The 24,323-nt window shown below is 48.2% G+C and overlaps 1 protein-coding gene across 1 annotated transcript; it reads left to right on the forward strand.

Annotated features, from left to right (window-relative positions):
* On the forward strand, positions 1 to 20,019 carry LOC311115813 (roundabout homolog 1-like; the record flags this gene model as incomplete). The annotated part of the gene is made up of 9 exons (XM_084190942.1): positions 1 to 27; positions 1,878 to 1,920; positions 5,942 to 6,096; positions 8,939 to 9,322; positions 10,185 to 10,301; positions 11,568 to 11,709; positions 12,043 to 12,288; positions 19,180 to 19,679; positions 19,855 to 20,019. Coding segments are annotated over 9 exons (1,779 nt in total), but the record flags the coding sequence as incomplete, so codon positions are not given.
* Between the last annotated feature and the right edge of the window lie 4,304 nt (positions 20,020 to 24,323).

Consider the following 24,323-nt stretch of genomic DNA (forward strand, 5'->3'; position numbering starts at 1 on the left):
TGCCATCCTTTACCTTCACTCCTACAGGTAAGAACTCTTGATAACACTTTACTCAATTTCATAGTGCCTTCTCTATAAAATCTCATAACTGTTAATTTTTCCACCTTTCAATGCAAGACTGCACTCACTGAGTTACACACAGATGGCCTGAACAGCCCTAGCAGTCATTCTACTCAGTCAGTCAGAAGACACACTCTTTGGTTAAAAGGACACAGCCAAAATAAAGGGAGCAGTGAGGTTAAATGTTCTACAAAGTGGTGTAGGCAGTGCATTCAGAGGTAAACGCTTAAAGAGGATCGAGCCGGTGCCGTGCCATCCGTGCTACTAAGAAGCTGTTCAAACTGGTGGGGACTTCAATCGAAGGGCTGCTGCTGCCCGCCTCTCTGCCTCTGATGGGATTTACGAGGATGACACCTCGCTAGTCACATGGACCAATTAGACAGAGCTGTGGACAGGGAGAGACTGAGGGTAGATGTGAAGGACCAATTAGACAGAGCTGTGGACAGGGAGAGACTGAGGGTAGATGTTAAGGACCAATTAGACAGAGCTGTGGACAGGGAGAGACTGAGGGTAGATGTGAAGAACCAATTAGACAGAGCTGTGGACAGGGAGAGACTGAGGGTAGATGTGAAGGACCAATTAGACAGAGCTGTGGACAGGGAGAGACTGAGGGTAGATGTGAAGGACCAATTAGACAGAGCTGTGGACAGGGAGAGACTGAGGGTAGATGTGAAGGACCAATTAGACAGAGCTGTGGACAGGGAGAGACTGAGGGTAGATGTGAAGAACCAATCTCTCTCTCTTCTTCTCTCTCTCTCTCTCTCTCTCTCTCTCTCTCTCTCGATCTCTCCCTCCCCCCTCTCTCTCATGCTGAAGTGCTTGTGCTGTTGGCACTTGTGTTACACACCTGTGCTCATCCTTGAAATCAGAGAGGCACCAAAAGAGAGGGAGAGAAGGAAAGAGAGCGAGAGGGGGAGTTATGTGAAGCTTGTGGTTGTGGTGACTAATCCCATGTGTGCAGACCAGAGGCTGTATCTAAACTGTGAGAGTTGTTTTCCTCCTCCTCGTCAGCCTCGGGGCCTGGGATCACACCTAATACTTTTAATGCTGCAATCCTGTTTTTTGAACCGCTGGAACGCTTTCAGGTGAAACCCATTTAGAAATCTGGTTATTTCTGGGCCAGTTCCTTAATGCTTGAGGTTAGAGTTTCTGCTTCTTTAAGTTTACAATCCTAGAAGCTGCCTTGGCACTGAATGTAAAGGCAGGATCTTGTCAGTGTTAATCTTCCACTAGATGCTGATTTGAGAGGCACTACATTTTGTGTTGTGGAATTCCTGAATGCTCTGAATTCTCTATCTACAGATGCCAAAGTTGGACTTGAGCTTTCTCTACTTCCTTTCGAGAGATAGGGATAGGGAGAGGGAGGGAGGGAGAGAGAGAGAGAGAGAGAGAGAGAGAGAGAGAGAGAGAGAGAGAGAGAGAGAGAGAGAGACCAGCTCTAAACCCTCCCACCCCTTCCTCAGAGAAGAGTTTGTAATTAAAGTTGGAGTTTATCTCTCCTTCACACCGGCAGCTTAAAGCTCCTTGAAAGAGTCCAACTTCCAGCGCGCTGAGCTTTAAACACACGCCAGCCATGCCAGGAGACCAAAGCACTGTGCAGCCCCCTAATCCTCTTACACACATACCCTGTCACAGTGACTCAGTCTCCACCGATCTACACACAGGGTGTAGTACACACACACATACATGCGTAAACACACACACTGTCAAAAATAAACACACTCCATGTTATTGTGTTTTGATAAGCCTGTTACTCTGATGACGATTGTGATTATGGCATTCATATCTGTACCTTTCTCTGCCTCTCTGTTCTCCAGTGGCGTACCAGAGAGGTGGAGAGGCTGTCAGCAGTTCTGGAAGGTAAGAATGCATGTCTACTATGAGAGGGAGTGTTGTGTACATCTATGTTTGTCTCCTCTGTATGAATATGAAGCATTAAATAATGTAACATAAAATATGGATCATAATACCATATTCCAAGAGACAGATGGACATTTCATTTGGGGAGGAGCGGGTACATGGGTGGTAGAATGTGCATGGGAGGGAAGGTGTACCTTCCTCTGAAGGACACTAGGGGGAGGGCTTTTACTTCCTAAAGCTTACAGCCCAGGCAGAGGAGGAGAAGAGAGGAGGGGAGGGAAAGGGAGGAGAGGGGAGGGGAGGGAAAGTGAGGGGAGGGGAAGGGAGGAGAGGGGAAGGGAGGAGAAGGGAAGGGAGGAGAGGAGAGGGGAAGGGAGGAGAAGTGAAGGGAGGAGAGGAGAAGGGAAGGGAGGAGAGGGGAGGAGAGGAGAGGGGAAGGGAGGAGAGGAGAGGAGAGGAGAGGGGAAGGGAGGAGAAGGGAAGGGAGGAGAGGAGAAGGGAAGGGAGGAGAGGGGAAGGGTGGAGAGGTGAGGGGAAGGGAGGAGAGGAGAGGAGAGGGGAAGGGAGGAGAAGGGAAGTGAGGAGAGGAGAGGGGGAGGGAGGAGAAGGGAAGTGAGGAGAGGAGAGGGGAAGGGAGGGGAAGGGAGGAGATGAGAGGGGAAGGGAGGAGAAGGGAAGGGAGGAGAGGAGAGGAGAGGGGAAGGGAGGAGAGGAGAGGAGAGGGGAAGGGAGGAGAGGGGAAGGGAGGAGAGTAGAGGAGAGGAACAAAGGATCATCTCATCTGCCCGAACCCCCATCCTCCTCACCCCACAGAGAAGAGCACCATGTCTGGCCACAAGGCTGTGCCATAGCATCACTCTAACACACACAGAGATGGTGATAGTTGTGTTTGCACACACCCTACTCTTTAGAATGGAGGGCCCTATGGAACAAGATGGGAGGAGTGATACAGGAGAGGGTGTGACAGAGACCAGTAGCCTATGTGTTGTTTTCCAGACTACCTCCTAGTTACCCATACTGAGACACTCATACATTTAGACACTGATGTTATAGTCTCCTCAATCATCTAGAACCCACATTGATGCTAATGTATCTACAGACTTGGTTGACGTAATGCAGTGTATCTCTATGGTTGGCTATTGTTCCATACCGTTATGTGTCTATCTATACGGTCATGTTATTACCCTGCTATGTGATTGAGTCAGTTCTACAGCCTGGACATGGTAGCTCTGCTCAAAGACAATCGCCATTCTCTATCTATCTCCACTGAACCACTCAGATGATTGAGGAGCCATTTTGAGCCATTTTGAGATTGCATTAGTGTGTTCATTACTCAAAATGAATGACTGGAAGCGCTGAATAAGTCATTTGAATAGGACACGAAAAGACAACTCAATACAATGTGAATATTGAATATACAGACGACACAACAGTAGTAGGCCTGATTACCAACAATGACGAGACATCCTACAGAGAAGAGGTGAAGGCCCTGGGAGTGTGGTGCCAGAAAATAACCTCTCCCTCAATGTCGACAAAACAAAGGAGCTGATCGTGGACTTCAGGAAACAGCAGAGGGAGCACACCCCTATCCACATCGACGGGACTGCTGTGGAGCAGGTGGAAAGCTTCAAGTTCCTCGGCGTACACATCACTGACGATCTGAAATGGTCCACCCACACAGACAGTGTGGTGAAGAAGGCGCAACAGCGCCTCTTCAACCTGAGGAGGCTGAAGAAATTTGTCTTGGCACCTAAAACCCTCACAAACTTTTACTGATGCACAATTGAGAGCATCCTGTCGGGCTGTATCACCGCCTGGTACGGCAACTGCACCGCCCGCAACCGCAGGGCTCTCCAGAGGGTGGTGCGGTCTGCCCAACGCATCACCGGGGGCAAACTACCTGCCCTCCAGGACACCTACAGCACCCGATGTCACAGGAAGGCCAAAAAGATAATCAAGGACAACAACCACCCGAGCCACTGCCTGTTCACCCCGCGTTCATCCAGATGGCGAGGTCAGTACAGGTGCATCAAAGCTGGGACCAAGAGACTGAAAAACAGCTTCTACCTCAAGGCCATTAGACTGTTAAATAGCCATCACTAGGCGGCTTCCACCCGGTTACATAAACCTGCACCTTAGAGGCTGCTGCCCTGTATACATAGACTTGGAATCACTGGCCACTTTAATAATGGAACACTAGTTACTCTTATAATGTCTACATATTTTTGCTTTACTCATCTCATATGTATATACTGTATTCTATTCTACTGTATTTTAGTCTATGCCACTCTGACATTGCTCATCCTAATATTTCTAATATTTGTATATTCCTTAATTCCATTATTTTACTTTTAGGTTGTGTGCATTGTGTTTATTGTTGTGAATTGTTAGATATACTGCACTGTTGGAGCTAGAAACACAAGCCTTTCGCTACACCCGCAATAACATCTGCTAAACGAAACATGTGTATGTGACAAATTACATTTGATTTGATTTGATATCTGACAGGTTGGATTGTTCCAGTCATAGCGGTAGGAGAGAAATAGCAGTAAAAACATGGTGTTTATTGTGTAGTGGTAGTATAGCCTTTGGACCCTAGTAGATTGACACATTTTATCCGAATTATAAAGCTATTTAGTCTGTAAAATGTCAGCCCTGGGTTCATGATGTGGAAGTGTGGATGAGCAGAGAGCTGCTATTCTGTTCAGACAGCAGAGAGCTGGTAGTCTGTTCAGACAGCAGAGAGCTGGTAGTCTCTTCAGACAGCAGAGAGCTGGTAGTCTGTTCAGACAGCAGAGAGACAGGTAGTCTGATCAGACAGCAGAGAGCTGGTAGTCTGATCAGACAGCAGAGAGCTGGTAGTCTGTTCAGACAGCAGATAGACAGGTAGTCTGATCAGACAGCAGAGAGCTGGTAGTCTGTTCAGACAGCAGAGAGCTGTTAGTCTGATCAGACAGCAGAGAGCTGGTAGTGTGATCAGACAGCAGAGAGCTGGTAGTCTGTTCAGACAGCAGAGAGCTGGTAGTCTGATCAGACAGCAGAGAGCTGGTAGTCTGATCAGACAGCAGAGAGCTGGTAGTGTGTTCAGACAGCAGAGAGCTGGTAGTGTGATCAGACAGCAGAGAGCTGGTTGTGTGATCAGACAGCAGACACCTGGTAGTGTGTTCAGACAGCAGAGAGCTGGTAGTCTGATCAGACAGCAGAGAGCAGGTAGTGTGATCAGACAGCAGAGAGCTGGTAGTCTGATCAGACAGCAGAGAGACAGGTAGTGTGATCAGACAGCAGAGAGCTGGTAGTCTGATCAGACAGCAGAGAGAGGTAGTCTGATCAGACAGCAGAGAGCTGGTAGTGTGTTCAGACAGCAGAGAGCTGGTAGTCTGATCAGACAGCAGAGAGCTGGTAGTCTGATCAGACAACAGAGAGCTGGTAGTCTGTTCAGACAGCAGAGAGCTGGTAGTCTGTTCAGACAGCAGATCTCAGTTCTGTTCAGTACTTTCAGTACTTTACTGTAGTTCTGTATTTATACTAAACATTAAAGGATGATAGAGATGTTCTGTGACACCTTGGAATCTACTGAGGGAGCGTTCGTGGTTCAGTGAGTGTTGCGGATGTGCATTTTCCAACACTGGGAGTGAATTCTATCTTGCTTTCTAATCCGAGCGGATCGCTAATGCTCACGAGGGCTCAGCGAAACAGTGTCATCGGCCATGGACAAGTCAAGAGCACATCATCTATTTAGCTGAGCTTTCCTCTAATGCAAGGCCAATGGAGCAGGGAGCGCGAAGGAGAGGGAGAGATCATTTCCTGTAAAACAACAACCTAGTGCCTAGCTATAGGGAAGTGTGACAATTTCAGTATACCAATCTAGTATTGAGTGAATCCCCATCGATCTGCCTAAATCCCCATTCATTACATGACATTTTCTTGTTATTCATATCAATATTAATTATTGCTGTGTTATAGTGGTGCAGCATATTCCGTTGTTAGTCAGTGTTGACTGTTTTGTGCCCCATCCTTCCAGGCCAGGTTTGCTGAACATTGGGGAGTCTGCTACCCAGCCCTGGTTGGCTGATACCTGGCCCAACTCCTGCTCCAATCACAACGACTGTAGCATGAACTGCTGCACCGCAGGACAGGGCAACAGTGACAGCAACCTGGCTACATACAGCCGCCCAGGTGAGTACGCTACGCACTGGAACAACACACCCAAACATAAACTGTACTAAAACAGTTATCAAAATAACTCTCAACAGAGGCGTCATGCCCATAGGGGGCACAGGGGCACATGCCCCCTCAGATTTGTCCTGTTAAAAAAAATATATATATATATATATTTTGTTATTGTTTGTTTTAGTTTTTTCTCTGTAATACTACTAGCCACTTAGCAATTTTATGAAGTTGGCTTTAGCTAGCCCAGATAGGTTCCCAATCTCATAACCTGCTACCAAGATGAATCAGGTTGGTAGACTTCAGAAAAGCAAGCAATTACTAAATGTACTGAATAAGACACATTCCTTTCAAGATTTTAGCAGAGATGCAGAGATGCTTCCTTTTTAAATTTTTTGTTTAAAGAACCACCAGTCAGGAGGATACAGACAGCTCAAGAGGTATGCTTAGATATGCAGAAAAACATAAATACTTTTTTACATAGAATTAAGCATAAAGGTTGCAGGAAAAAGCTGTTACAGGTGTTTGAAAAATGCTAAATTCTAGCCCCCCTCCGGACCATTACCCAGCCATTCTCACTTACTTTGTGCCCCCACAGATTTCTGGGGTACATGACACCCCTGCTCTCAAAGCAAAGCATAGATAAGAATCATAAAAACGAGTTGGTAGAAAACAGAGAGAAGTGAAATCCCATATCTGGGTTAGCTCCCTCGAGACTTTTCTCTCTTACCTCTCTCCTCGCGAGGTCTCTATAAGAAAACCCTTAAGGGATGTGAGGCTTAGGGGTAGGAGTAGCGTGTGTGTTTGATTTATTTCAGGTTAAAGCGGGGCTGTTTTAGGCATGAAATAAAAGGAACGCGCTGGACGGGCCTTATGGGTTTACTCTGCTGCAAATCGAATTGCTCTGCTGATTTCCATATTGTTGTTATAGCCCGTAATGTCATTCCCACTAAGTGCTCAGTTATTTAAGAAATGTAGAGGTCAGGGCAGGACTGCAGACTGCAGCCAACACCAGATGGAGAGATGGAGAGAGAGAGGTACCTGGAAGAGTGCATAGAAAGAAAGGGAACAGAGGAGGAAAAAGAACGATGGGGGAGAATAAGTAGCATACACAGAGATACATGGAGAGAGAAAGTAGGGGGGAAGTAACACGTGAGTAGAGGGGAAGTAAACTGGACAGAGAAAGAACAAGGGAGTTGGAAGGAAAGTAAAAAGAGCAGAAGAGATGGACAGTAACAGAGGGAGGGAGGGATTGAGGGTGGGTTATGGTACACCTCCAGGTGGCCTCTCAGTCAGCAGTACTTTCTATAAACAATAGGGAGGGAGTTTGGCTCTGAAGTCCGAGGGACACACACACACACACACACACACACACAAAAGAGCTAAGTACTCATACTCTACAGAGAAAGAGGGTCAACAGCTGGCAGAGAGGAGAGAAGTATGGCTCTTGGTGCAGGGTGGGGACAAAGGATTTGAGGTTATACACACATATGTAGGACATAACTACAAAACTTGGACCCCAGCCCTGAACCTCCCTTTGAGAGACAGTAGGCTTAGAAGTTGAACTAAAGGAAAAGAGATGTGGGTATATAGTGCAGTCGTTTGAACAGTCATTTGGACACACGGCAGGCCTTTCTCCAGCTGTAGTGTCTGACAGATTGTACAGTAGTGTAGCGTTGCCTACCCACTCATTGACTCATTTACATTGTTGGCTTCAACCATCTCCCCAAACAGGCTTACACACACTCCTATTGTAGCAGATGTACTGTTGTACTAAGTGCTGTGCTGCCACTAGGTTAAGCATCTTACTCAAGGACAAAGAAACACTGTAACCATCAAATACATACCCAGCTTCTAAAGTTACCCATCACAGTCAACACAATAACCTAATCCGACTTTTCATTCCGTGGTGTGTTTAACGTTCCCCTAACATTGGTTCTGGTGACAATCTGTGAGTTTAATTGAGAAGGGATAAAATGCCAAAAGCACTTGTCCCTCAGCGCATGTGTAAGACGTTAAGGAGTATGCATCGTGCTGGTTGCTTTGTGTGGCCAACCTAAACCCTGTGACGGTTTAACAGGATCAGCGGCTAGGTGACAGAGCCGAGGGATACGAGTTAATGTCCCTTTATCTAACACATTAGAGGCCCTTTCTCCACATCTACCTCTGAAGTGCCTCAGATATCACTCGGTTTTTGGAAATGTGAGGCTCACGTGCGCTCGGTTGTTCTACCTATAGCCGTCCTTGGTATTTACCGCAAGGCTTGGTCTCAGATCTGCTGGAGGATTTGAATATTTTATGAGCCAGAGAAAATTGGATCTGTCAGTGGAGCTCTGCTCTTTGCTGCACGCTTCATTACAACCTTTTGATACAGACGTGTTCCACTGTCCTTCTCAATGAGCAAAGCCTCCTCGCCTGGCGTCTGATGGGGAGAATAGACAGGACACCCACCTTGAACTGTGGATGAGACCGAGACATTATTGAGACAGAAAGACAGAGAGAGCAGACAGTGGAAGTATAATACAGCTCCAGTCAATCACCTGAACCAGATAGGGATAGTTGACGTACAGAATGAACTGTAGTTTGCACTGAAAGATATATATATATGTCTAGACTGAGGGCACAGTGATCTGTTGAAAGGTATAAATGACTCAGGCTGATTTAGTTCTGTGTCATTCTGTAATGTTAATCTTTTCATCTTATTATATGATGCCAGTGAATACAACTGAATACAACTGCCATTCGTGCCATTCATGCACTTGGCAAACCTCTTCTTCTGAACCTAGTTATAGAAGCTAGTCCGGTTTTTGACTAAACCCTGCACCCTGCACCCGCTCCCCATGTTATCCAGCCGACTGCATCGCCAACTATAACAACCAGATGGAGAGCAAGCAGACCAACCTGATGGTGCCGGAGGGAGAAGTGTATGTAGACGTGGACCTCTCCAACAAGATCAACGAGATGAAGACCTTCAACAGCCCCAACCTAAAGGACGGACGCTTCGTTGGGCCGGGGGGACAGCCCACCCCCTACGCCACCACACAGCTCATCCAGTCGTCTATCCTGGGAAACAACATCAACACAGACAGAGACAGAGGTAGTGGAGGGGGAGGGGGAGGGGAGATAAACGAGAAACACGGCTGGAAACCCACCCCTGTTCAGCAGCAGAAGCAACAGGAAATGACCTCACAGCTCCACCAGTATAACATCATGGAGCAGAACAAGCTGAACAAGGGTGAGTGTGTGGTGGGAATCAGTGGAGGTTAGGAGGTCAAACCATAGCCGTCTTCCATCTTTCTTTCTTCCCTTCTTTCTTTCCCTTTCTCCCTGTGGATGGGCCCACCATGCTGAAGAATGTTCCTTTTTCACTCGCTTCCCTGCTGCCCCCATTCAGTCATATCAACAGAGAGCATCATCAGTCTCCCTCTCATTGTCTACTATGCATTTACCTAACTCCTCTTTCCTCTCTGTGTTCATATATCATCGCTGCTCTACATTCTGGGTCAGGCCTGAGTTTCTGTCTTTTCTGTCTGGGTTGTTCTTCATTGGTAAAGTCTCGTAGCTACAGGTGTAAGGATTTTCTCCAGGTGTCAGGTATCTGAAGGAGAGATAACAATTTATGTTGGAACTGACAGACACTGAACTAAACTGTCGTCACCTTGTTCTTACCTGCAGAAAAGAGCTGCTACTTTAGTGACACCGTTTTCAGTTACGTCATTGGTCTCCTGTATGGAACAGCAACTGCATGTCTTCTTTCTCAGCACTCTTAGGAAGACAGCATCCACCGGACTGTTTATTGAGACAGTTTGAACTTACATTTCAACTTATTAGAGGTGTATTACACACATTTTAACACATTGCTGGTTAAGATCATTATTTAGATGAGTTGCTACGTTGTTAGCCCTTATGTTAGCCTAACTGTGATCATTAGTCAGTTAAACTCAAACAGTCTCTATGCATCTTTTGATGTCATCATTTCCCCTTTCCTCCATTTCCATAAGCTATCTATACTTTTCTAATACAAGTAATGTGGTGTATGCTGCCCTGCGACCCACCTTCATCATGCTTACCATCCTCCTCCTCCTCTCCCCTACCAGACCACTACAGAGGAGGGGACAGTCCCATGCCTACCACCATCCCCTATAATCAGGCCCACGAGGCCCACACCGTGGGCTCCTACAACAGCTCTGACCATGGCAGCAGCAGCACCTCTGGTGAGAGAGGGGGGAACGAGGGGGGACAGGGGCAAACAGTGGTTTTCAAATCCACAGCAATATGGCTGATGTTTTACTGCCTGGATGTTTAGTGAATCGCTTTTGTTGTTGTTGTTTCTAGTTCATTGTTATTTCTATAAACCACTTAATCACTTTTAACCCAGAAGCTCAATTTCTAAATCCTTATTTTCCTCAAAAGCAATGCATCCTAATGTGACAATAGATGCATGATGCTTTAAAATGGTAATGTTGATTAATTTCCATGTCAGTCTCTTGAAGATAAATTATAATCAGATGCCTTCAGTGGAGGGAAAATGTCAAACATCCCAGGCATCAGTTTCCAGTCTGTGTGTTACCAGTCTGTGTCAGTTTCCAGTCAGTGTGTGTTTCCAGTCTGTGTCGGTTTCCAGTCTGTTTCCAGTCAGTGTGTGTTTCCAGTCTGTGTCGGTTTCCAGTCTGTTTCCAGTCTGTGTGTGTTTCCAGTCTGTGTGTGTTTCCAGTCTGTTTCCAGTCTGTGTGTTTCCAGTCTGTGTGTGTTTCCAGTCTGTGTCAGTTTCCAGTCTGTTTTCAGTCCGTGTGTGTTTCCAGTCTGTGTCAGTTTCCAATCTGCTCAGACAGTTTGTTGTAAAAAACATTAATTACTGTCCCCTTCATTCCTACAAAGACGAGGATAATCTCATCAGATCTGCAGTGTTTGTTTCTGGACAAGAACTAATGACACACACATATTCCAGAGGGCATGCAACACTGCCTCCATAACGCCCAGGATCCATTCTGATATTGTATATGAAGTTCAGCTCATTAAAGAGCAGCCCTCTGTTCTCGCGGAGCTCACAGCTCATTGGCTTCTCATTCTTATTGGCTGCTGTTAATTGGCCTCTGATGTTCACGTTTTCTATTTTCTCTTGGCAATGGGGAACATTACATTTGAAAAATGACTGTGTTTTTGATGGCATGGCTGGCATTAATTACAAATTGAGAGGTAATGTGCATGGTGCGTTTATGCGGTGTCCATAAAGAGAGGGGATGCCATTAGCCGACATGCTCTCATGTGTAAAATGTATATATTTTCTCTCCGTGTCAACCACTTGCTGAAATTAGCCCTGTTTGTTCCTACATTTTTATCTGCTGTCGATTTATTCATTTCTCTGTTGATTTAACGAGCATCAATAATGTAGATGGTTGAGAGACGGAGGAGGACGTGGGAGTGGGGATGTGTTTCTGCATGTTTCTGACTGAAGGAGTTATTTGTTCATGTTTGAGCAGGGAGTCAAGGTCAGAAGAAGGGAGTGCGCACCCCCAAACTACCCAAACAGAGCACAATGAACTGGGCTGAACTACTGCCTCCTCCCCCTGCTAACCCACCCCCCTGCCGCAACATGGAGTATTCCCTGTCCATGGACGAGAGGTGGGACTTGTCTACACACACACACACACACACACACACACACACACACACACACACACACACACACACACACACATACACACACACACACACACACACACACCTCCCTGCCACTCTACTCTTTCCTTTCATTAACTGAAAGAGTCAAATCTGCCCTAAGGGTTTTTGTTCTATTGTGTATCAATGCTAGGTACATGTCAAACCTTTTCCTTTACATGTCTACCTTGATAGCAGCACAACATTAATATGTACTAGCTACATTGTTCAAGATATGAATGTTATTGTCACATTGAGTGACATCCAACTAACCAGCATGTTTCCCTGTGTTGACAGCTATGACCCAGACATGCAGTGCTCCCTGCCCCCCTCCCGCATGTACCTGCAGCCAGATGAACTGGAGGAGGAGGAGGAGGAGATGGAGAGGGGTCCCACTCCCCCCGTCAGAGGGGCTGCCTCATCCCCCGCCGCGGTATCCTACAGCCACCAGTCCACAGCCACCCTCACCCCCTCGCCCCAGGAGGAGCTGCAACCAATGCTCCAAGACACACCAGACAGCATGGGCTCTGGACACGAGCGCAGGTACTGGGAGGCGTTATACTGTATAAAATATAATAAGTATTCACCCACATTAGATTTTTTCAAATTTCAAATTAGAAGTGGGATTGAAATAGATTTAATTGTGATTTATTTTGTCATTGATCTACACAAGATACTCCATAATGTCAAAGTCAAAAGAATATTCTACAAATTTAAAATAAATTACAAATAATAATAACTAAAATTAAATTAAAATATAAAATACATTAGTTCAATTAGACGTAAATGACAGAGTGAAAAGTATACATAATCAAATATACATGTCAGGGCGTGTTGTAGGTGTAGGGTAGGAATCAAACGCAGGACGCAGACTGAATGTTCCAAAAGCTGTATTACTGGCCCAACACAGGCAACAGGACAACTAAGCCCGACAGCAAAACCACGCACGAAGGCGAAAGGTAAATGCGCACTAACAGGTGCGACAAAATGAACCGGTGCACACACAAGTGCAAATAAGCTCCAGCACAGTGGAGAAATACGCTCAACCGAGCAAAACACAACACTGACGGAAACAAACAGACAAAAGCAAACGAACATGAAACATCTATCGGTGGCAGCTAGAATTCCGGAGACGACGAACGCCGAAGCCTGCCCGAACAAGGGAGAGAGGCAGCCTCGGCCGAAACTGTGACAGTACCCCCCCCTTGACGCGCGGCTCCAGACGTGCGTCGACTCCGGCCTCGGGGACGACCAGGGGGACGCGGCGCAGGGCGCGTCGGATGCCTCCGATGGAACTCCGTCAGGAGCGACGGGTCCAACACGTCTCTCCTCGGCACCCAGCACCGCTCCTCCGGACCGTACCCCTCCCACTCCACTAGATACTGGAGACCCCCCATCCGACGTCTCGAATCCAAGATGGATCTCACGGAGTACGCCGGTGCCCCCTCGATGTCCAACGGGGGCGGAGGAGTCTCCAAGATCTCATCTTCTTGGAGTGGGCCCGCTACCACCGGCCTGAGAAGGGACACATGGAACGAGGGGTTAATACACTTATACTCCACAGGTAGCTGTAATCTATAACATACCTCGTTCAACCTTCTCAGGACTTTAAATGGCCCTACAAACCGCCGACCCAGTTTCCGACAGGGCAGGCGGAGGGGCAGGTTTCTGGTAGAGAGCCATACTCGATCACCAGGTGCGTACACCGGTGCCTCACTGCGGTGGAGATCAGCGCTCGCCTTCTGACGTCGGAGGGCCCGCTGCAGGTGGACGTGTGCAGCGTTCCAAGTCTCCTCCGAGCGCCGCGCCCACTCATCCACCGCAGGAGCCTCGATCTGGCTCTGCTGCCAGGGTGCCAGAACCGGCTGGTAACCTAACACACATTGAAATGGAGTTAGGTTAGTGGAGGAATGGCGTAGGGAATTCTGGGCCATCTCGGCCCAGGGAACGTACCTTGACCACTCCTCCGGCCGGTCCTGGCAGTATGTTCTGAGAAACCTACCCACATCCTGGTTTACGCGTTCCACCTGCCCATTGCTCTCCGGGTGGTAACCCGAGGTGAGGCTCACCGAGACCCCCAACCGCTCCATAAACGCTCTCCAGACTCTGGAGGTGAATTGGGGACCCCGATCAGCCACAATGTCCTCGGGTACCCCGTAGTGCCGGAACACATGGGTAAACAGTGCCTCGGCAGTTTGCAGGGCCGTAGGAAGACCCGGCATGGGGAGCAAACGACAGGCCTTAGAGAACCGGTCCACAACGACCAGGATGGTAGTATTCCCATGGGAGAGGGGAAGGTCTGTTATAAAGTCCACTGAGAGGTGGGACCATGGCCGTTGTGGAACGGGCAGGGGTAGCAACTTACCCCTAGGTAGATGTCTAGGCGCCTTACACTGGGCGCACACCGAGCAGGAGGAAACATAAACCCTCACATCCCTTGCCAACGTGGGCCACCAGTACTTGGCACTAAGACAGTGCACTGTCCGGCCGATACCCGGATGTCCAGAGGAGGGTGACGTGTGAGCCCAATAGATCAATCGATCCCGAACCTCGAGCGGAACGTACTTCCGACCCTCCGGGCACTGTGGTGGACTAGGGTCGGTGCGTAACGCCCGCTCGAGTTCAGCATCGACCTCCCACACTACCGGTGCCACCAGACACGACTCAGGCAGTATGGGAGTGGGCTCCACGGACCTCTCCTCCGCGTCATACCGCCGAGACAGCGCATCTGCCTTGCCATTCTGCGACCCAGGGATGTACGTGATCTTAAAAGTAAACCTGGTCAAGAACATACTCCATCTTGCCTGGCGAGGGTTCAGCCTCCTCGCCGCCCGGATGTACTCCAGGTTACGGTGGTCCGTCAAAATGAGGAAAGGGTGTTGAGCCCCCTCAAGCCAGTGCCTCCACACCTTTAGAGCCTGTACCACGGCTAACAGCTCCCTGTCCCCTACGTCATAGTTCCGCTCCGCCGGACTGAGCTTCTTAGAATAAAAAGCACAGGGGCGGAGTTTAGGTGGCGCGCCAGATCGTTGTGAAAGCACGGCTCCTAAACCGGCCTCCGACGCGTCCACCTCTACTTGGAACGGCAAAGAGGGATCCGGATGCGCCAGCACCGGGGCCGAGGTAAACAGGTCCTTCAGCCTCCCAAACGCCCTGTCCGCCTCGGCCGACCACTGCAGACGCACCGGACCCCCCTTCAACAGAGACGTGATGGGAGCTGCCACCTGTCCAAAACCCCGGATAAACCTCCTGTAGTAATTTGCAAACCCCAAAAACTGCTGCACCTCCTTCACAGTGGTTGGTGTTTGCCAATTACGCACGGCCGACACCCGGTCTACCTCCATCTTCACCCCTGACGCAGACAACTGATAACCCAAAAAGGAGACCGACTCCTGGAAAAACAGACACTTCTCTGCCTTCACATACAGGTCGTGCTCCACCAGCCTCCGCAACACCCTGCGCACCAGGGCCACATGCTCGACACGGGTAGGTGAGTACACGAGAATGTCATCAATGTACACCACCACCCCCTGCCCCTGCATGTCCCTGAAGATCTCATCCACAAATGATTGGAAAACTGATGGAGCGTTCATCAACCCGTATGGCATGACCAGATACTCGTAATGGCCCGAGGTGGTACTAAAGGCTGTTTTCCATTCATCACCCTCCCTGATGCGCACCAAGTTGTACGCGCTCCTGAGATCTAGTTTCGTGAAGAAACGCGCCCAATGCAACGACTCAGTCATGGTCGCAATCAGCGGGAGTGGATAACTATACTTCACCGTAATCTGATTGAGACCACGGTAATCGATGCATGGGCGCAAACCACCATCCTTTTTCTTCACGAAAAAGAAACTCGAGGACGCGGGGGAAGTGGACGGCCGTATGTATCCTTGTCTCAGCGATTCGTCTATGTAAATCTCCATAGCTTTCTTCTCCTCCTGAGACAGAGGATACACATGGCTCCGTGGGAGCGCAGCTCCTGCCTGGAGGTTTATCGCACAATCCCCCTGCCTATGGGGTGGCAACCGCGTCGCCCTCGCCTTACAAAACGCAATAGCCAAATCCCCATACTCAGGTGGAACGTGCAATGCGGGCACCTGGTTTGGACTCTCCACCGAGGTAGCCCCTACGGAAACGCCCAAACATCTACCCACACACTGAGCAGACCACTCCATCAGAGCCCTCTCCTGCCACGAAATCACTGGGTTATGGGTACTCAACCAGGGCATGCCCAGCACCACCGGATACGCAGGAGAGTCAATCAGGAACAGCTGAATCATCTCCTGATGATCCCCCTGCGCACACATCCTAAGTGGCGCCGTGACCTCCCTGATTAAGCCCGTACCCAACGGACGACTATCTAGGGCGTGAACGGGAAAAGGAACATCAACAGGAATGAGGGGAATCCCTAACGCTAAACAAAACTTTTTATCAATAAAATTCCCAGCCGCGCCTGAATCTACCAGCGCCTTATGCTGGGAATGAGGTGCTACCTGTGGAAAACGTACAGGCATACAAAAATGGGCAACAGAGAGCTCTGGGTGAGTGGGGCGCCTACTCACCTGGAGGGAATCCCCAGTGCGGGACCTGTCGTCATCTCCCCTAGGAGGCCATCCCCAGCACCTAGCCGCGGTGTGTCCTCCCCGACCACAGTTGGTGCAGTGGATGGACCCCCTAGCCTGCCGACTCCTCCTCTCTCTAGCGCCAGCGCCCCCGAGCTCCATAGGACAAGGCTCGGAGGCGCTGGAGGGTGGAATGGACGGACCCTCCGCAGGACGTCCGCGGGTAGCCAGCAGGGTATCCAGCCTGATGGACATATCCACCAGCTGGTCGAAAGTGAGGCTGGTGTCCCTACAAGCCAGCTCCCGACGGACGTCCTCTCGTAGGCTGCATCGGTATAGATCGATGAGGGCCCGATCATTCCACCCTGCATCTGCCGCTAGAGTACGGAATTCGAGCGCGAATTCCTGGGCACTTCTCCTCCCCTGCCGGAGGAAGACCAGACGCTCCCCCGCCGCTTTCCCCTCTGGGGGATGGTCAAACACCGCCCTGAAGCGGCGGGAGAACTCGGTGTACGTAATCGTCGTGGCGTCGATCTTCCTCCACTCCGCGTTGGCCCACTCCAACGCTTTTCCGGCCAGGCAGGAGATCAGGGCGGACACGCTCTCATGCCCTGAAGGTGCCGGGTGCACTGTGGCCAGGTATAGCTCTACCTGGAGCAGGAATCCCTGACACCCAGCCGCGGTCCCGTCGTAGGCCCTCGGGAGAGATAGTCGGACTCCTCGAGGTTCCGGCGCTGGAATGGGCGGGCTGGCCGATGGTGCTGGCAGGGCGGGCGGCGGTGGAGGCGAACCCCAGCCTCGAAGTGTGGTAATCACCTCCTGCAGGGCGGTCCCCATCTGCAGGAGCTGCTCTTGCTGGTCCCGAACCTGGGCTTCCAGTCTCGTCTGGGCTGCTTCGGCTCCTGCTGATTCCATTGGTGGTGTATGATTCTGTCAGGGCGTGTTGTAGGTGTAGGGTAGGAATCAAACGCAGGACGCAGACTGAATGTTCCAAAAGCTGTATTACTGGCCCAACACAGGCAACAGGACAACTAAGCCCGACAGCAAAACCACGCACGAAGGCGAAAGGTAAATGCGCACTAACAGGTGCGACAAAATGAACCGGTGCACACACAAGTGCAAATAAGCTCCAGCACAGTGGAGAAATACGCTCAACCGAGCAAAACACAACACTGACGGAAACAAACAGACAAAAGCAAACGAACATGAAACATCTATCGGTGGCAGCTAGAATTCCGGAGACGACGAACGCCGAAGCCTGCCCGAACAAGGGAGAGAGGCAGCCTCGGCCGAAACCGTGACAATACAGAATACAAATATTCCAAAACTTGCATCCTGTACGCAACAAGGCACTAAAACATGCATCCTGTACGCAACAAGGCACTAAGACATGCATCCTGTATGCAACAAGGCACTAAAACATGTATCCTGTATGCAAAAAGGGGGGTTACAGAAGATAGCCCTATTTGATAGCCCTATAAATCCATATTATGGCAAGAACAACTCAAATAAGCAAAGAGAAACTACAGTCCATCATTACTTTAAGACATGAAGGTCAGTCAATACGGAACATTTCAAGAACTTTGAAAGTTTATTCAAATGTAGTCACAAAAACCATCAAGTGCTATGATGAAACTGGCTCTCATGAGGACCGCCACAGGAATGGAAGACCCAGAGTTACCTCTGCTGCAGAGGATACGTTCATTAGAGTTACCAGCCTCAGAAATTGCAGCCCAAATAAATGCTTCAAAGAGTTGAAGTAACAGACACATCTCAACATCAACTGTTCAGAGGAGACTGTGTGAATCAGGCCTTCATGGTCGAATTGCTGCAAAGAAACCACTACTAAAGGACACCAATAAGAAGAAGAGACTTGCTTGGGCCAAGAAACACGAGCAATGGACATTAGACCAGTGGAAATGTGACCTTTGGTCTGGAGTCCAAATTGGAAATTTTTGGTTCCAACCGCCGTGTCTTTGTGAGACGTGATGAGGGTGAATGGATGATCTCCCCATGTGTATTTCCCACCGTAAAGCATGGAGGAGGAGGTGTTATGGTGTGGGGGTGCTTGTTGGTGACACTGTCTGTGATTTATTTAGAATTCAAGGCACGCTTAACCAGCATGGCTACCACATAATTCTGCAGCGATATACCATCCCATCTGGTTTGGGCTTAGTGGGACTATCATTTGTTTTTCAACAGGACAATGAGATGTGGTAGCCATGCTGCAGCAGATGAACTGGCCTCGACAAACCCCCGACCTCAACCCAATTGAGATGGTTTGGGATGAGTCGGACCGCAGAGTGAATTAAAAGCAGCCAACAAGTGCTCAGCATATGTGGGAACTCCTTCAAGACTGTTGGAAAAGCATTCCAGGTGAAGCTGGTTGAGAGAATGCCAAGAGTGTGCAAAGCTGTCATCAAGGCAAATGTGGCTATTTGAAGAATCTCAAATATAAAATATATTTTGATTTGTTTAACACTTTTTTGGTTACTACATGATTCCATATGTGTTATTTCATAGTATGATTTATTCACTATTATTCTACAATGTAGAAAATAGTAAAAAATTAAGAAAAACCATTGAATGAGTAGGGGTTCTAAAACTTTTGACCGGAAGTGTGTATTAGTGTTTTATTTGTCAGTAATCTTTTGTGTAGATCGTTGACGAAATTATTACAATAAATCCCTTTTAATCCCACTTTGTAAAACAATAAAACGTGAAGAAATCCAAAGGGGATGAATACTTATGATACCCACTGTAGTAGTGATTTAAAAAGTCTGTTTAAAAAATGCAATCATTTTTTATAATTGATTTATATAATTTACTTCTCATACCCTACATTAAGAACAATCTCCTTCTGTTTCAGACACCATGCAGTGTGCCCCCCTCCCCAGCCCCTCTCCCCCTCACACACCTACGGCTACATCTCCAGCCCCCTGGCCCTGGACACAGACGGCATGGAGGAGGAGGAGATGTTGGAGGAAGAGGAGGAGGAGGAAGGGGACGAGACAGATGCGGAGGTGGCCAATGTGCACCATCACCACACCCATCCCCACCCCCACCACCCCCACCACCCCCAGCAGATGCACACCAGGAGGCTGCTGCTACGGGACCTGGAGCAGACGCCAGCCTCCAGCGTGGGGGACCTGGAGAGCTCTGTGACGGGCTCCATGATCAACGGCTGGGGTTCGGCCTCCGAGGAGGACAACGCCTCTTCAGGACGCTCCAGCGCCGTCAGCTCCTCAGACGGATCCTTTTTCACAGACGCCGACTTCGCCCAGGCCGTGGCGGCTGCTGCAGAGTACGCAGGCCTCAAGGTGGCCAAGTATCCCAACCCCACGCAAGGCCAGGAGGGAGGCCCCGGAGGTACGCACATATATTCATCACTAATGTGATGTCACTTTATCAAGAAGAGTAGAAAACAAGATAATGACCACCTTAACTTTGAATAAATATGAATCCCTTATTCTGCAAGCCCTCTGACAGGGGGAAAACCTTTTCATGGTTTCATGTGCCTTACCAAATGTGTCTTTCCCTTCAGCACGAAAGTACCAAATGACCCCCTCAGGCCACCGTCCTGGCAGCCCCCCGTCCACAGACAGTAACATGAGCACGGCCAACATGCAGAAGAGGCCTCCTAAGAAGCAGAAACAGCACACTGCAGCGGGCCTCCCAGGGCTCCAGCGACGAGAGGCCTACCCTGAAGGTACAGCACAGGGCAACACATACTCTGCTCATTCATCACTAAAGTACTGTATGAGGTGGAACGTCATAATGAGGACTGGAGTTCTACCATGGATCCATCTGTATTCTAGTCCCGTAATACTGTAATACCTCACTACCTAGCCCCGCCAATGTGATGTATTGCATGGTGCCTGCCTGAGACGCAGTGTCCAGGAGTGAGTGAGTGAGTGTGAGTGTGTCATAAGTCAGAGCTTTAATCATCTTCCCCTCGTGTGTGTGTGTGTGTGTGTGTGTGTGTGTGTGTGTGTGTGTGTGTGTGTGCGTGTGCGTGCACGCGTTTGTGTGTGTGGCATCACTTCCAATCTGCGGCTGTGCAGAGCAGACTGGGGTAGAAGGGAGGGGTATGGAGGGTTCCTGTCTCAGGGGACTGCTGTCCAGCTCCAGCCCGTTCTGCTGCTGCTGACACTGGGATGTCTTCCACTCCAGCCAGCCACTAATGAAATTACCCCAGGTGCTCTGGCTCTTGTTGAAGTGCCCCCCTGGCCTCCACTCCAGGAGCCAAGAATAAACAAAGCAGGGGCTAACTACAGAGTAACAACACACAGCACTGGGAATATGCTTATCCTTGTCAAAAGTGAAGGATGTTAACTTTCTTTATTGTTTTATTTGTGGCCAACGTGTTACAACAAAGCTGGACGTTTTAGTTATGTGTTCCTCTGGGATTGAGCTTTTGGAAAGGTATTTTTGTGTGTTTGTGTGTGTGGATGTGTGCATGCGTGTGTGTAGTTGCGAGTGTCTGTGTGTGTGGGTAGATGCGTGCAAATAGATGTGTGTGTTTGTGTATGTGGGGGTAGATGTGTGTTGGTAGACTTTTTTAAAGTCATTTAGCAGACGCTCTTATCCAGAGCGACTTACAGAAGCAATTAGGGTTAAGTGCCTTGCTCAAGGGCACATCGACAGATTTTTCACCTAGTCGGCTCGGGGATTAGAACCAGCGACCTTTCGGTTACTGGCACAACGCTCTTAACCACTAAGCTACCTGCCGCCAGGGTAGATGTGTGTGGGTAGATGCATGTGGGTAGATGCGTGTGTTCATGTATATGTGTGTGTGTGTGCCTGTGTGTGTGGAGCTGGCTCTCCTCGTACTGTCAGGTGTCCTTGTGTGTTGGAAGCACTTGACAGGGAGATTTAATATCCAGCCCCACTCTGAGCCAGACCAGCTATCATTGCACCAAATCCTACCCCCTCCTCCACTCCTTCCTCCATCCCTCCATCCTGTCTTCCACCCCATCCCCTCCCTTTGAAGTAATCTCTCCACCCCACACTCTGCTCTCCTCCAGCTCCCTCCATATCTCCTCCCTCCCTCCCTCCCTCCTCCCTCACTCCCCCTCTTTGTTCCCTGTGTGTGTCTGAGAGGAGTGAGGAGGAGACAGACAGTTCTCCAGCCCTGGCTGTCTGTCTATCAGTCTGGTCTGGTCGCTGATTGTATTTGATCTGAATGGATTGGGCAATTGAAAGCATCTATGGCCTATGTTAAAGACGTGCCAGAACTTTGGCGACTACTACGTTTTTTAAACCTACCACTTTGGGCTGGATGTGTCAATGTTTAGTTCATGCATGCATAATCTGAGCAGAATTACAGAATTACCTCAATTAGCCACGAAATCCCTAGTTTGAAGCAACTGTTTTTCTGGAAGCTGTGCTGCGCCATTATCCCTACATTTTCCCCCATGTGGCCCTGGCAATTCAAGTTCAACCAATGAGCTTCAGCCCCTCGCCATATGAGTGACAGTTAGCAAGATGCACAGCATGCACACACAGCCGAGAGAGAGAGCGGTGACGTGGTGCACATACGATTGAAGTCGGAAGTTTACATACACCTTAGCCAAATACATTTACATTTCACAATTCCTGACATTTAATCCTAGTAAAAATTCCCTGTCTTAGGTCAGTTAGGATCACCACTTTATTTTAAGAATGTGAAATGTCACAATAATAGTAGAGAGAATGATTTATTTCAGCTTTTATTTTTTTCATCACATTCCCAGTGGGTCAGAAGTTTATATACACTCAATTAGTATTTGGTAGCATTGCCTTTAAATTGTTTAACTTGGGTCAAACGTTTCGGTTAGCCTTCCACAAGCTTTTTTTTTTTTTTTTTCTGAATTTTGGCCCATTCCTCCTGACAGAGCTGGTGTAACTGAGTCAGGTTTGTAGGCCTCCTTGATCGCACATGCTTTTTCAGTTCTGCCCACAAATTTTCTATAGGATTGAGGTCAGGGCTTTGTGTTGGCCACTCCAATACCTTGACTTTGTTGTCCTTAAGCCATTTTGCCACAACTTTGGAAGTATGCTTGGGGTCATTGTCCATTTGGAAGACCCATGTGCGACCAAGCTTTAACTTCCTGACTGATGTCTTGAGATGTTGCTTCAATATATCCACATAATTTTCCTTCCTCATGATGCCATCCATTTTGTGAAGTGCACCAGTCCCTCCTGCAGCAAAGCACCCTCACAGCATGATGCTGCCACCCCTGTGCTTCACGGTTGGGATGGTGTTTTTCGGCTTGCAAGCATTCCCCTTTTTCCTCCAAACATAACGATGGTCATTATGGCCAAACAGTTCTATTTTTGTTTAATCAGACCAGAGGACATTTCTCCAAAAAGTACGACCTTTGTCCCCATGTGCAGTTGCAAACCATAGTCTGGCTTTTTTATGGTGGTTTTGGAGCAGTGGCTGCTTCCTTGCTGAGCGGCCTTTCAGGTTATGTCGATATAGGACTCGTTGTACTGTGGATATAGATACTTTTGTACCTGTTTCCTCCAGCATCTTCACAAGGTCCTTTGCTGTTGTTCTGGGATTGATTTGCACTTTTCGCACCAAAGTACATTCATCTCTAGGAGACAGAATGTGTCTCCTTCCTGAGCGGTATGACGGCTGTATGGGTCCCATGGTGTTTATACTTGCGTACTATTGTTTGTACAGATGAACGTGGTACCTTCAGGCGTTTGGAAATTTCACCCAAGGATGAACCAGACTTGTGGAGGTCTACAATTTTTTTTCTGAGGTCTGGGCTGATTTCTTTGGATTTTCCAATGTTGTCAAGCAAAGAGGCACTGAGTTTGAAGGTAGGCCTTGAAATACATCCACATGTACACCTCCAATTGATCAAATTATGTCAATTAGCCTATCAGAAGCTTCTAAAGCCATGACTTCATTTTCTGAATTTTCCAAGCTGTTTAAAGGCACAGTCAACTTAGTGTATGCAAACTTCTGACCCACTGGAATTGTGATACAGTGAATTATAAGTGAAATAATCTGTCTGTAAGCAATTGTTGGAAGAATTACTTGGGTCATGCACAAAGTAGATGTCCTAACCGACTTGCCAAAACTATCATTTGTTAACAAGACATTTGTGGAGTGGTTGAAAAACAAGTTTTAATGACTCCAACCTAAGTGTATGTAAACTTCCGACTTCAACTGTAACTGCACATATGTGAGGTAGTACCCAATTTTCGGGGATCACTTTTGGCTCGTAAGCTCTACATTCAAAACCACTGGCTAAAAAGTACACAAAAGTAGCAGAGAATCCCTTTAACCTTGATTGTGTCAGTAAAGATGATAGACCTTTCAAACATTATGCAACATTATCTGCAAGTGGCTTGATGCCTACCGTGCCAAAGCCATTTAAAGTAGTTGATCGGGAGTGACGAGTGTGATGATATAACGGTAATATTATCAAAATTCCACTTTTAGCAACGATCATACTATATGATTCATTGCAGTATCCCCTATCACATTATTCAAAATATCAGAATTGGTTAAAAAAGGTTATGCATGCCAACATATTAATCAAGAATTAAGCAAAGTGAGCGTGTCAGGTGAAAATTATATTAAACATTTTACCATTGCAACATTTGATGTACAGTCACATTCACCGTAGTTGTCTCACGTGTGCTATAGAGTTCACAGCTGGCAATGCCTCATCGTGATTGCTTATTCCCCATCATTTACATCTTGGTCAATGAGCGTCATCACTATCCTTCCTTCGCGATACCTCAAACTGTGGTGATTACCAGCTGAGATAAACTTTTATGAGTTGATTTTACTCCTGGCTCAGAGTTTGTCTGAGCAGTGTCTTTACGTTATCCAAAAACCTACTCTGAGCTGGGAGTTTTTTAAGTCTGAAAATACATTTTACCAGGATTCCTAGGACCTTTTCTGAGATGCTTTGTGGATACGGGCCCTGCTATAGAAACCTGGCCTCTGTCCTCACCTCCATGTGTCCATAAATCTGCCTGACTGTCCTCTCCTCTCCTCCTCCT

This window comes from Coregonus lavaretus (assembly GCF_964263955.1).
Source record: "Coregonus lavaretus genome assembly, contig: HAP1_SCAFFOLD_5968, whole genome shotgun sequence".
NCBI classification, from domain to species: domain Eukaryota; kingdom Metazoa; phylum Chordata; class Actinopteri; order Salmoniformes; family Salmonidae; genus Coregonus; species Coregonus lavaretus.